Source organism: Magnolia sinica, chromosome 3 (assembly GCF_029962835.1).
Source record: "Magnolia sinica isolate HGM2019 chromosome 3, MsV1, whole genome shotgun sequence".
NCBI classification, from domain to species: domain Eukaryota; kingdom Viridiplantae; phylum Streptophyta; class Magnoliopsida; order Magnoliales; family Magnoliaceae; genus Magnolia; species Magnolia sinica.
In genome coordinates, this window is record NC_080575.1 from 20,393,509 (window position 1) to 20,408,252 (window position 14,744).

Consider the following 14,744-nt stretch of genomic DNA (forward strand, 5'->3'; position numbering starts at 1 on the left):
TGCTCAGATCGTCTTCTAGTTCAACTTCACAGGTTGGAAAGTTGTCCAAAGACAGCAATGTTTGGAAATGTAGAATCCATCTATCCCTTTAGAATTTTGTTTTCTGTTTGCTGACGATCACCTATGATGTCGAGGGAACCTTGAGAACATGCCTGGTTTAAACAATAACCCTTCCAAATAATGGGGATCCTGACTCTTTTCAAAGATATGGGGATCCAACTTGAATAAGGCCTCTGGATTCTTTATACATCTCACTTCTGGATTTTTATACTCTTGGAAACATGAATTCATCATCCCAACTCATCTATGGGTTCGTGGCTTGGAGGGCATCCAAGTGGGAATTTCCCTCTCTTCTTTCCCTCATCTTGGGTGTTCTCCCTGTTTCTTAGCATGCCTATCCTCAATGGCTCACCCTCTTCATGGATGCTTGGTTTAACTGGTCTCCATTTTTTGGTGGTGGGTGTTTTCATGCACTCTCGATTACTGTTCACCACTCCCAGTTCATTTTTTTTTGGTGAATTGTTTTGCCGAGTATTCGTCTTGGGTTTGCTTGATGGTTTACTTCCTCGAAACTCTTCTCTATAGTTGCATCTAAATCGTTGAGGGTAATTGCTAACAGAATGAGTGTTTGTCTATTGACACAACAAGTCCCTTATACTTCAAGCTTGCCAGGCTTTTGGGCTTGAATGAATCACCGTTTCATGCTTTTATTTAACAGCATGGCATGGATAAAATATTGAATGGCGTCTTCAAGAATAATTAGATTTTGTGGACTTCTAGGAGTAGGTTATTTGGACTGCATGGCGCACGCTGTACCCTGCTTCCCATATTGAATTGATTCTGGCATTATTCTATTTGTGTCATTTAGGAGTCTCAGTAGTCATGAACTTATGCTTGCAGTGTTTGCACACAATTGTAAAGTTGTTTGTACTTATGAAACACAGATATTTGGAAGTTTAATGTAATACTTGATTACAAGAAGTCTACTTTATCTTCTAATGGTAACTCCTAATCTGATTCCATTGTAATGATGGTGCTTTTACTATACAATACTCTTAAATCTTGCTATCCTAACATGCCCTTAGTTTGTTTTATTTTTTATTTTTTATTTTTTTAAATAATTCACTGGATCAATATATATGATTGGATGGTATTTCAATAGTAATGAATGTGGTATCAATAAGGGGAGTTATTTGATACTCTAGCAGTGTATGATGCTTGATATTCATGAACTCAGTAGTTGTATACATGTCATACATGAAACCAAATTAAACAGCCTAAAATTTGAAGACCACTGTAATCCCGAAAACAGATTGGTTGAATAATTCCAACACTTGATTCGTGGACACTTGTTTGCTGCAATAGGACTGGATATTTTTCATTTCAACCAGCAAATAAATGTCCACCAATCCAATATTTAGATAATCAAGTGTAATTTTTGGTTTAGGATGCATCTGAAAACTGGGACACGTAATCCTGGCCAGTGCAATTTGAATTCGTTATATTCCACTTGTACAATTTCTTAGCTTGTGTGTATCATCCATCACACTCTACCAGAGAATCAAAGTTTTCTCTATCAATAAGGAAACCGCGTAATTATGTGATTACCATTTTCTCCAGGTTGCTTCAAGTGCATTAGGATTAGGACCTCAAACAGCCATGCAAATAGCTGAACGTTTGTACACTCAAGGTTTCATCAGGTTTTTCCGATATCCCATTTCTACCAACTTGTGCATTTCCTTATACTTCTATTGCTGAAAATGGAAATGATTGATTTTTATTTCAAGAATGAACAGAGGCTTCACTAAATTTTTATCTATTGATGTGAAATCTATCAATGATTAGACACAAGCACACATGAGGTTGTATCCTCTACACAAGTTGGATGCAAAAGCTCCCTATGCACGCATTTGGGAACATGCACATTCCAATCCACTGATCTGGACCATCCATTAATTCCATTCCAGTCTTTGTGGGACACCATGAAAAGGTTGCATCTATCATTTAATCTTATCCATTGGAACAGTGACCTTAAACAGTTTGTTTTTGTCATGCTCCAGACTCGGTAATCGGACTCACAAGGAAGCCGATAGCCGGTTTTGGCCGCAACAGCCTCTGTAGTACCCCATTCTCGGCTCCTGAGGCAGGTTTCGATCTTGGGATCCCACAAGGAGGATTTCCATAACTATATAACCATTTCCAATAGGAGTATACCCAAGACCACAACAAGTAACATCTCGAAAATAACAAAGGAAACACATCGCAAAATCCACTATAAATTCGAACTTTACAGTTACATAAGGTTCAAAAGGACATATATAAGATAATAGAAGAAGGAGAGAAAAGTCTGCAACACTGGGGTCCTCTAGCTCAACTCTAATCCGAGCTCTGCCGCTACGACGTCTGCCTAGGATCTCCTGCACACATCAATCGTGCATAAGCTTATAGAAGCTTAGAGGGTGGTGAAGATGTGTGATAATGGTGCACAGAAGAATAATAGGAGATACAGGAGGGGAAACATGATCAATGAAAATATCGTTAGCCTTACCGAGGCTTATCGTGAATACAATGCAATGAGTGCTGGACGCCTTACCAAGGCGATGCATAAAGGGGCTTATGTAGCCGATGCGAATGCAATGCGAAGTGATGCCAGTGCTCATATCCAAATCCACATGTCAAGTACATTTCTAATCATGAGGAAATCACCGGGGTCCAGTACACTGCTGGATGACTGCCACTCTACAGACTCGCATAGTCAAACGAGCGTAAGAGACCTCACTACCCGTCCATGGTTAGCCAATCACCAACAAGGCTCGACGGTAGCGGACCCATTCACGAGCTAGTCAAACTCAGCTTGGCTATTGCCTTCTTTCGCTCAGGCGAGTAAGGCTACACCCCTACCCAAACGACTACATGACAGTGGGAGTCGCGGCCTAACGGTATAAGGCCCTCGTGCGCTCATAGTTTCCACTCGGTCACGACGTTGGGGCAGATCCTTGGTACCATGGAAGTTTTGAAAATTTCACCCATGGGCATCCTATGCACCCGATATGCTCAAGTAACATTTCCGGTGTCCACACATACAGCCATCCACGAATATCCCTGTGGAGGCAAGGCCCTGATGAAGCAAGGGCGGTATCATTATGAAATGCGATGCCAATGCATGAGTCACACATACAGATCATGCACTAGCTTCAGGCACTCAATGTGCACAAGGGGAGAAACTCCATCCCTCTATGACCACCACACAATGCAATCAATTCACGCAAATGATGCATATGGGACTTAATGATGTAAGTGTGCTACTCGGCAATGATATCGTAGAATATACTCCTTCCCAAGGAGGGACAAGGTCTAGATACATAGACATGTACTCTAAGAAGAAGTCCTCTAGTGGGGGCCCAATACTATGGGGGTAGTCCACAAGCTAAGAGAGCCATAAAGGTTAAAGGAAGAAGCGGTCCTAATAGGGGTCCATGGTGGGCCTTCAACCACTTATAAGGGTCCTATGGGCCTACCTTAGGGCCACCAAGGAGGACATCCAACCTCAACTGGGTCCCAAAAGGTAGCCCGCTAACTACACGCATGTAAAGCAAGGCCCAAGGCCTAGGCAATCCATGGCCTAGTGGGCCATACACAAGGCCCAACACTTAGGTAACATGGTGGGCCCTCAAGCAAGGTTTGGGCCCAACCATAATGATTATGAGTCCACTCATTGTGATGGTCCTAACGGGCAACCCATTATTCCAACCACATGGGCAATTCTTATGTTTAAATCAAGTGATTTGAGCCTCACATCTTGGCCCAAGTATGGGGTTAATTTAATGGGCAACCAAGGGCCCAACTACTTGAGTATTTTGGCCTATAAAACCCATCACAATGGTGTATTAAATATAGGCCCAAAGGTCAGGGGTCCACCGAGAAGATTCTAGGACAATGGGCCTAGGAAAGCTAACATGTAACTATGAATATTATTCCAATAAAATCCCATTTTAAGTGGGCCTTAAGTATGCACTAATTAAGCCTAAAAATCTAATTAAAAATAGGGCAAAATATGTGTAATAATATCCCCAAATTTGATGGCCATGCTGCCCCAAAACATTCATTTATGTGCTGCAACTTTGGGCCTATTGCTGAAATTCCAGCCCACCCACTATCTGGACTTGTTGGAAATTCAATATTAATTAATTTATACATTTATTTTAGTCCCTGGTGACCCATACATGTCACAGAGGGCCCACCAGATGAAGGGAGTAAATAAAACACATAATTCAGGTGGGCCATGCTGCTGGACTGGACGTCCAGCAGCAGCCCAATGGGCTTGGGCGTCCCATAGTCGGCAATCCAAGGGGCCTGGGTAATTGGCCCAAAAACTCATTCAATGGGCCCCAAATGGATGCTACTGAAGGGGGGATGATCACGCCCCCTATGGACCCCACTTGGATGAACGGTGGACACAAAAATACATCAAGGTGGGCCCACAAGGTGGCCTGGACGGCCAACCAAGGCTGAACGCCCCAACCTGGGCGTCCCAGCCTGGTGGGCCACTCTAGGCCGCACCACGGGTGGTACAGGGGCCCGATGGCCTTGAAAATCTGCAAGGTGGTCCTTCCATGGGTGGGTCACACCTCCACAAAATTTTGCGATTTTTGGATGATTAGAAGTATTTTAATTTAATTTAGAATTACAGCCTATCCAGAAATTCTGCTGGGTAAAATGTTGTTGTCCATACAATGTTTATCCAATAAGGTGGGCCCAAACTTCATCTAGGAGGGGAGGGATGTATGATTAGTATTTTTTCCATAAAATACAGCAAGGTGGGGTCCACAAAAGTGGCCCACCACTCAGAAAATTAAGCTGAAAATTGTGTTTTCCCCTCAATCTATAGGGCTGGACGGTCCAGCAAGGTGGACCGCCCACCCCCTTTGGGCCTCATTTTTGGGTGCCTTTGCATGAGTAATCTGAGGTGTGATCTATCACATTTCAAGGTGGGGTCCACACCTTCAAAATACACTCCTCGATCAAAAGAAAAACAATGGAAATCATGGACCAAATCCATGCCAAACATCAGCTACATTGGTCCCAACATATAGTCCAGATTTTTGGACAGCTATGTATGGCTGGACATATCAGCATATATCAGAATATATACAATAAATAAAAGGATATGTGGCCTTCCTTAGTGGGCCCCACACGTCCAGATCATGAACTTAGGCTAGGACACTTGCATGCATTGATTAAAGTGTCCAAAAATCATGGGATTGGGTGGTAGGGGCGTCCCACCCTTGCTGGATTTTTGGGACGTCCCAGGCCCACCAAGTGGGCCACACACATCATCATCCACATATCAGTGAAAAGAGAAGAAGGAAAGACAATCCGGCCATGGGGGTGGGCTCCGCCACGAATGGGCCCTCCCAAGAATCAATCTCATCCATACAACTATGTTGATTGAACATGCAACATTAAACTAATTCATGCATGATCTATGATTAAAATGGATGGTTGGGACGCCATCCCAACATATTATTTAAGGTCTAGATGACCTTGAAATGGAGTAGATCATGAAATACATCATGATGGGGTCCATGGAGAATGACCTTATCATGGATCATGACATACATGTAGGATGCGCTAAAGGGCCACATCCATGGGATCAAATGGGATCCCCACCATGGATTGGTGGGTCCCATATGATCCATTCATGAAGAGAAAGAAGATTCAAAGGTTAGAAAGGAAATCAGAAATTTATAATCACTCACATGCAAAGCAAGCCTTCAAACTTCCACACTAAGGAGATCTTGGACCTAAGAAGAGGTTTTAATGGTGGGGATATGTTTTTAATGGTAGGATTGGAAGGATTTTGGGGATTAGAGGGCTGGAGAATTGGGGAAGAAAGGGACGTTGGAGAGTGGGGTGTTGCTAGCTAATGGAGGGAAATGAGAGAGAGAGAGAGAGAGAGAGAGAGAGAGAGAGAGAGATGGTTTCGTAAGAAAGGCAATCATTGCCTAGGGGAGGAGATTACAATGTTGTAGGCTTAGGGTAGGCTTGTGTAGTGTGTGTTGAGGTGGGTGGTGTTTTCCATAGAATTTGTGGTGTGTGTAGTGTGCATAGGGACTTGTGCCAAGAGAGGTGGTCCACATGCATTCCACTAAAGTGGGCCACATGATTAAGGGTCATACAATGTAATGTTCATAACTTTTGATCCATATATCGGATGGACGTGCAAGATACGTCCTTGGAACCGCAATGACGATGCGAACAAGATGGCATAGGTCTCGAGTCGATCCGAGTTGGGTCTATGTGACCGGACTTAAGGATGACCGCAAACACAATCCGAGGGTCGTGGGTCGCTGAGATTTAACCGGTAGGACTGCGGGACCAAGAGAAATGAAATGCATACCTACACACATGCACACACAGGAACTCTGGTTTGGTCTTACAATTGATCCTGAGACTTGTGGGTTATGGGCCCACCACGCTTCTGCTGCGAGTACTTCTAGCAGGGGATGAAGTGTCAGATTGCGAGTTTTATGGCTGAGTGTGACACATGCCATCGTGTCAAGGCTGATCACCAGAGACCTCCTGGTCCCTTGCAGCCGTTGAGCGTTCCAGAGTGGAACTGGGAGCATGTGTCGATGGACTTCATCGCAGGTTTGCCAAGGACTCAACACTGTTACGATACCATCTGAGTTATCGTCGATCGTCTGACAAAGTCGGCTTATTTCATTTCGGTGCGTGCTTCCTGGTCTATGGACCGGATTGCAAAGGTGTTCATTGAGGATATAGTGAGACTGCACGACATCCTAGTTTTGATCGTTTCAGACCTAGACTCCAGATTTACGTCTCAGTTTTGGAGGAGTTTCTAGCAGGCGATGGGGGCCACTTTGCATCTCAGCACCACTTATCATCCGCAGGCGAATAGGAAGACCGAAAGGGTCAACCAGATCCTTGAGGACATGCTCAGAGCTTGTGTGATTGACTTTGCGGGCAGTTGGGATGAGCATTTGCGCCTCGCCGAGTTTGCGTACAACAATAGCTATCCAACGACTATCGACATGACTCCTTTTGAGGCACTCTTATGGCAGACCGTGCAGATTTTCTAGTTATTGGACTGAGGTTGGAGAGCATCGTCTCCTAGGTCCTGAGCTTGTGCAGCAGACGTTGGAGGCTATCGATATTATCAGGCAGAGGATGCGCACAGCTCAGAGCCGACAGAAGAGTTTTGCTGATTGTCGACATCGACCCCTCAAGTTTGCAGTTGGGGACATGGTGTATCTCAAGGTCTCGCCTATGAAAGGCGTGGTTCGATTTGGTGTGAAGGGCAAGCTTGCCTCGAGATTTATTGGATCTTTTGATATTACCGAGCGCGTGGGCACTGTGGCCTATAGGCTTGCCTTACCTCCTCAGTTGTTCGTGATCCACAACGTGTTCCATGTTTCTATGTTATGGAAGTGTGGGTTGGACATTGTCCCTGTGATTGATTGGCAGCCACTTGAGGTCTGTGAAGATCCTTCCTACATCAAGCAGCCGATTCGTATTCTTGATCAGAAGGAGCAAGTCCTCAGGACCAAGGTCATTCCCTTGGTGAAGGTACAATGGGGTCATCATTCAGAGGCCGAGGCGTCTTGGGAACGCGAGGCCGAGATTAGAAAGCGTTATCCCTATTTGTTCGATGATTGATTGCTTACGTTACTTGTATTGCCTTCTCTTGTGATCGATGATATAGATATATGATGTTTATGCATTTTCTTGTTCCGATTTTGGCAATTTCGAGGACAAAATTTTTTGTTGGTGGGGAGGATTGTAAGACCCGACCCGAGTTCCTGTGTGTGCATGTGTGTGTAGGTATGCATTTCATTTCTCTTGGTCCCGCGGTTCTACCAGTCAAATCCCGGCAACCGGTGACCCTCTAATTGTGTTTGCGGTCATCCTTAAATCCGGTCACGTAGACCCAACTCGGATCAACCTGAGACCTATGTCATCTTGTTCGCATAGTCGTTGCGGTTCCAACGACGTATTTTGCGCGTCCATCCAACATATGGGTCAAAAGTTATGAACATTACATTGTATAACCCTTAATCATGTGGCCCACTTTAGTGGAATGCATGTGGATCACCTCTTTTGGCACAAGTCCCTATGCACACACCACACACCACACAAATTCTATGGAAAACACCATCCACCTCAACACACTACACAAGCCTACCCTAAGCCTACAACATTGTAATCTCCTTCCCTAGGCAATTATTGCCTTTCTTACAAAACCATCATGACATCTCTCTCTCTCTCTCTCTCTCTCTCTCTCTCTTTATCTTTCCCTTTCTCATTTCCCTCCATTTGCTAGCAACACCCCACTCTCCAACGTCCCTTTCTTCCCCAATTCTCCAGCCCTCTAATCCCCCAAATCCTTTCAATCCTACCATTAAAAACATATCTCCACCATTAAAACCTCTTATTAGGTCTAAGATCTCCTTAGTGTGGAAGTTTGAAGGCTTGCTTTGCATGTGGGTGATTATAAATTTCTGATTTCCTTTCTAACCTTTGAATCTTCTTTGTCTTCATGAATGGATCATATGAGACCCACCAATCCATGGTGGGGATCCCATTTGATCCCATGGATGTGGCCCTTTGGCCCATCCTACATGCATGTCATGATCCATGATGGGGCTATTCTCCATGGACCCCATCATGATGTATTTCATGATCTACTCTATTTCAAGGTTATCTAGACCTTAAATAATATGTTGGGATGACGTCCCAACCATCCATTTTAATCATAGATCATGCATGCATTAGTTTTATGTTGCATATTCAATCAACATAGTTGTATGATTGAGATTGATTCTTGGGAGGGCTCATTAGTGGCGGGGCCCTACCCTCATGGCCGGATTGTCTTTCCTTCTTCTCTTTTCTCTGATGTGTGGATGATGATGTGTGTGTGGCCCACTTGGTGGGCCTGAGACGTCCCAAAAATCCAGCAAGGGTAGGATGCCCCTACCACCCAATCCCATGATTTTTGGACACTTTAATCAATGCATGCAAGTGTCCTAGCCTAAGTCCATCATCTAAACATGTGTGGGGCCCACTAAGGAAGGCCACACATCCTTTTATTTGTTGTATATATTCTGATATATGTTGATATGTCCAGCCATACATAGCTGTCCAAAAATCTGGACTGTTTGTTGGGACTGATGTAGCTGATGTTTGGCATGGATTTGGTCCATGATTTTCGTTTTTTTTCTTTTGATTGATGAGTGTATTTTGAAGGTGTGGACCCCACCTTGAAGTGTGGTAGATCACACCTCAGATTGCTCATGCAAAGGCACCCAAAAATGAGGCCCAAAGGAGGTGGGCGGTCCACCTTGCTGGACCGTCTAGCCCTATAAATTGAGGGGAAAACACAATTTCCAGCTTAATTTTCTGAGTGGTGGGCCACTTTTGTGGACCCCACCTTGCTGTATTTTATGGGAAAAATACTAATCATACATCCTTCCCCTCCTAGATGAAGTTTGGGCTCACATTATTGGATAAACATGTATGGACAACAACATTTTACCCAACAGAATTTCTGGATAGGCTGTAATTCTAAATTAAATTAAAATACTTCTAATCATCCAAAAATCGTGAAATTTTGTGGAGGTGTGACCCACCCATGGAAGGACCACCATGCAAATTTTCAGTGCCATCGGGTCCCTGTACCACCCGTGGTGCGGCCTGGAGTGGCCCACCAGGCTGGGACGCCCAGGTTGGGGTGTTCAGCCTTGGCTGGCCATCCAGGCCACCTTGTGGGCCCACCTTGATGTATTTTTGTGTCCACCGTTCATCCAAGTGAGGTCCATAGGGGGCGTGATCATCCCCCCTTCAGTAGCATCCATTTGGGGCCCATCGAATGAGTTTTTGGGCCAATTACCCAGGCCCCTTGGATTGCCCACCATGGGACGCCCAGGCCCATTGGGCTGCTGCTGGACGTACGTCAAGCAGCATGGCCCACCTGAAGTATGTGTTTTATTTACTCCCTTCATCTGGTGGGCCCTCTATGACATGTATGGGTCACCAGGGACTAAAATAAATATATAAATTAATTAATATTGAATTTCCACCAAGTCTAGATAGTGGGTGGGCTGGAATTTCAGCAATAGGCCCAAAGTTGCAGCCCATAAATGAATGTTTTGGGGCAGCATAGCCCACCAAAATTGGAGATATTATTACACATATCTTACCCTATTTTTAATTAGATTTTTGGCTTAATTAGTGCATACTTAAGGTCCACTTTAAATGGGATTTTATTGGAATAATATTTGTAGTTACATGTTGGGTTTCCTAAGCCCATTGTCCTAGAATCTTCTCGGTGGACCCCTGACCTTTGGGCCTATATTTAATACACCATTGTGATGGGTTTATGGGCCAAAATACTCAAGTAGTTGGGCCCTTGGTTGCCCATTAAATTAGCCCCCATACTAGGGCCAAGATGTGAGGCCCAACTCACTTGATTTAAACATAAGAATTGCCCATGTGGTTGGAATAATGGGCTGCCCATTAGGCCCACCACAATGAGTGGACTCATGATCATTATGGTTGGGCCCAAACCTTGCTTGAGGGCCCACCATGTTACCTAAGTGTTGGGCCTTGTGTATGGCCCACTAGGCCATGGATTGCCTAGGCCTTGGGCTTTGCCTTACAAGCGTGTAGTTAGCGGGCTACCTTTTGGGACCCAGTTGAGGTTGGATGTCTTCCTTGGTGGCCCTAAGGTAGGCGCATAGGGCCCTTATAGGTGGTTGAAGGCCCACCTTGGACCCCTATTAGGACCACTTCTTCCTTTGACCTTTATGGCTCTCTTAGCTTGTGGGCTACCCCAAAGTATTAGGCCCCTACTAGAGGACTTCTCCTTCGAGTCCATGTCTATGTATCTAGACCTTGTCCCTCCTTGGGAAGGAAGAGTATATTCTACGATATCATCGCCGATTAGCACACTTACATCATTAAGTCCCATATGCACCATCTGCGTGAATTGATTGCATTGTGTGGTGGTCATAGATGGATGAAGTTTCTCCCCTTGTGCACATTGAGTGCCTGAAGCTAGTGCATGATCTGTATGTGTGACTCATGCATTTGCATCGCATTTCATAATGATACCGCCCTTGCTTCATCAGGGCCTTGTCTCTACAGGGATATTCATGGATGGCTGTATATGTGGATACCGGAAATGTTACTTGAGCATATCGGGTGCATAGGATGCCTATGGGTGAAATTCCCAAAACTTCCATGGTACGAAGGATCTGCCCCAACGTCGTGACCAAGTGGAAACTATGAGCGCACGAGGGCCTTATACCGTTAGGCCGCGACTCTCACTGTCGTGTAGTCGGTTGGGTAGGGGTGTAGCCTTACCCGCCTGAGAGAGAAGACAATAGCTAGGCTGAGTTTGACCAGCTCGTGAATGGGTCCGTTACCATCGAGCCTTGCTAGTGATTGGCTAACCACGGACGGGTAGTGAGGTCTCTTACGCTCGTTTGACTGTGTGGGTCTGTAGAGCGGCAGTCATCCAGCAGTATACTGGACCCCGATGATTTCCTTATGATTGGAAATGTACTTGATATGTGAATTTGGATATGAGCACTGGCATCACTTCGTATTGCATTCGCATCGGCTACATAAGCCCCTTTATGCATCGCCTTGGTAAGGCGTCCAGCACTCATTGCATTGTATTCACGATAAGCCTCGGTAAGGCTAGCGATATTATCATTGATCATGTTTCCCCTCCTGTATCTCCTACTATTCTTCTGTGCACCATTATCACACACCTTCACCACCCTCTAAGCTTCTATAAGCTTATGCACGATTGATGCGTGTAGGAGATCTTAGGCAGGCGTCGTAGCGGCAGAGCTCGGATTAGAGTTGAGCTAAAGGACCCCAGTGTTGCAGACTTTTTTCTCCTTCTTCTATTATCTTATGTATGTCCTTTTGAACCTTATGTAACTGTAAAGTTCGAATTTATAGTGGATTTTGCGATGTGTTTCCTTTGTTGTTTTCGAGATGTTACTTGCTGTGATGTTGGGTATACTCGTATTGGAAATGATTATACAGTTATGGAAATCCTCCTTGTGGGATCCCAGGATCGGAACCTGCCTCAAGAGCCGAGAATGGGGTACTACGGAGGCTGTTGCGGCCAGAACCGGTTATCGGGTTCCTTGTGAGTCCGGTTACCAAGTTTAGGGCGTGACAGTTTTCCTAGCCCCAGATGGGATGGCTAAGATCGTCTTATTGAAGTAATTATTGAGTTGTGTAAAATTTGTACTCGTTTGATGTCCATGCTTAATATTTCGTGCATCCACATCATAGCTGAGCATCATAATGGAACCATTGGAAGTCCAAGGTGGACATACTGAATGGATGGTTCAGATTGATAATTGGGCTTTTTTATTATAAATTTTCCAAACCATATATTATTGAGGAGATTGGTTGGATGTATTGGATCATCTAATCACTATGGTCTTTGCATGGTGGCCCATGAAGAATAGGACCGACTGGATGGGTCGGGCAGATGACCTGATTGGTGTGTCCACATTCAAATGTAAGTATGGTATAGGGAGCTTCAATCCTTCTGGATGTGCCATACTTCAGTTTCATTTTTTGTCTTCTGGAATTTATTGTGTTATATATATATATATATATATATATATATATATATATATATATATATATATATATATATATATATATATATATATAGACACACACATAATGGATTGTGCATGTGCGTGTTACTACATGTAGTCGAATAATCACATGTAGTTGACTACATGGTAATTGCCATGGAGTTGAGCTATTGTGAGACCCACATGGTGTGTGCGTGCACGTGTGTGGGTGCGCGCGCACGTGCCATCCAAGGAGTTGAGCTATTGGGTCCACGTGGTGTGGGTATGCCATCCAACCTGTTCAACGGGCCAATCCAAACATTAGTTGGGTATGCTCCATGTCAGAAATGTCGTGTGGTGTGTATTGTATTGGATTCACCTGCAGTGTGCCATAGCTATTTGTGTCCTTTTTTTTTTTTAATGTGTTTCTTCTGTAAATGTACTTACCTTATTTCCTATCTCATTGTGTAACTGTCTTTTACAAAAAGAAAAAAAGAAGCCAAGGGGAGGGAAGATTAAAATAGTGAGTTCTCCAAATTCTAAGGGAAAAATCAGATGGTTACTGTCATCTTCTCTATGTAATTTTTCTGTTATATTCCACCATAATTGAGTAAGAGATTTTGATGCTCTAGATTGCGTTACGACGTTGCCATGTGTGTGCTTGAAGAGTCAACCATTTAAAATGATTGTGAACTATCACATTAGTCTTAACCAGTGTTCGAAATATTGGTATCGCACAATGTATCGCACCCTTGGGATACATATACGTATCGGTTATCGCACGGGATATATCGTTTGTATCGCATAATTTATCGCACTTTTTGGGTAACATGGGGAAACATTGGGAAAATGGTTGAATTTTTTAATGAAACTTTGGGGATTGTTAAAAAAGCCCTTAATACACACTTTTAAATCATAAAGTTTCAAAAAAGAAGTGTACATAATAAATTTCCTTTGTATAAGGTCCCAAGCTGTGCGCTGTCCGATTGAACTAAGACAACTATATTCAGTATCAACCCCGTTCATCCGTTTTTCCATATCATTTCAGGACATTATCTAAAAAATAAAACAGATCCAATAATTAGGTACACCATACCATAGGAAACAATGGTGATTGACCATTAATGGGGCCACAAAAGTTTTGGTTCAGGCTAATAATAGTTTTTTCTCTTCATTCAAACCATAAATTTATATTGTAAAATGGATGGACGGAGTGGATAAAATACATGAATTATGGTGGGCCCACAAAGTTTACAAAGTACACTGCTCACTAGGGGATCCACTTCCCACCACACTGGGGGTGGGGCGCTGTTACCAAGATCCTTCACTCAAAACCTATGTGGGGCCCACTGTGATGTTTGTAAGAAATCCACCTCGTCCATTCATTTTTTGAGATCATTTTAGCACTTGAGAGCAAAAATGAGCAGAATCCAAGACTAAAGTGGGCCACACTAAAGGAAAAGGTGGGTAGGAAAATTCCTACTGTTGAAACCTCCCTGGGTCGTAGGGCCCACGATAATGTTTATTTTTTATCCAATCTATTAATTAGGTCACATAGACCTGACCTGAATGAAGAGGAAAAATAAATATCATATTGATCCAAAACTTTGGTGACCCTCGAAAGGGTTTCAATGGTAAACGTTCAATCTACCACTGCTGTTTGCAGTGTGGTCCAGTTGATCTTTGGATTTGTCTTATTTTTCGGCTCAAGCCTTACAAAGAGCTCGCCAAATGGACGAACGGCCTGGATATACCACATACCTCATGCTGGGACCCACAGAACTTGGTGACGTCAACACAGTTTGGTGGTGCGCCGTGTGCGCGTACTCGATTACAATAAAAAAAAGGGCGCGGATTAGCTGAGTAGCGAGACTCGCTACTGAATTGACGTCACCAAGTTCCGTGGGCCCCACCATGATGTATGTTTTGTATCCACACCGTCCATTAATTTGGAGAGAACATTTTATGCCATTAGCCTAAGAATGACTAAGATTCAAAGCTCCAATGGACCCCACCAGAGAAAGCAGTAGAGAGAGTGACGCCCACCATTAAAAACTTCTGAGGGCCACAAAAGTTTTCGATTAAGCTGATATATTTTTTTCCCCTTTTATA

At 43.9% G+C, this 14,744-nt stretch overlaps 1 protein-coding gene across 4 annotated transcripts in view; it reads left to right on the top strand.

The window, feature by feature from the left end:
- LOC131239665 (DNA topoisomerase 3-beta) overlaps positions 1-14,744 on the top strand; it is a 103,711-nt gene that overhangs the window by 41,632 nt on the left and 47,335 nt on the right. For all 4 annotated transcript variants that reach the window (XR_009168314.1, XM_058237497.1, XM_058237496.1 and 1 more), the window contains one exon: positions 1,621-1,700. Coding sequence is in view for 3 of the 4 variants with exons in the window: in XM_058237497.1 (XP_058093480.1) it covers positions 1,621-1,700 (80 nt within the window). In the remaining variant the exon portion in view is untranslated. The remainder of the gene's footprint in view (positions 1-1,620; positions 1,701-14,744) is intronic.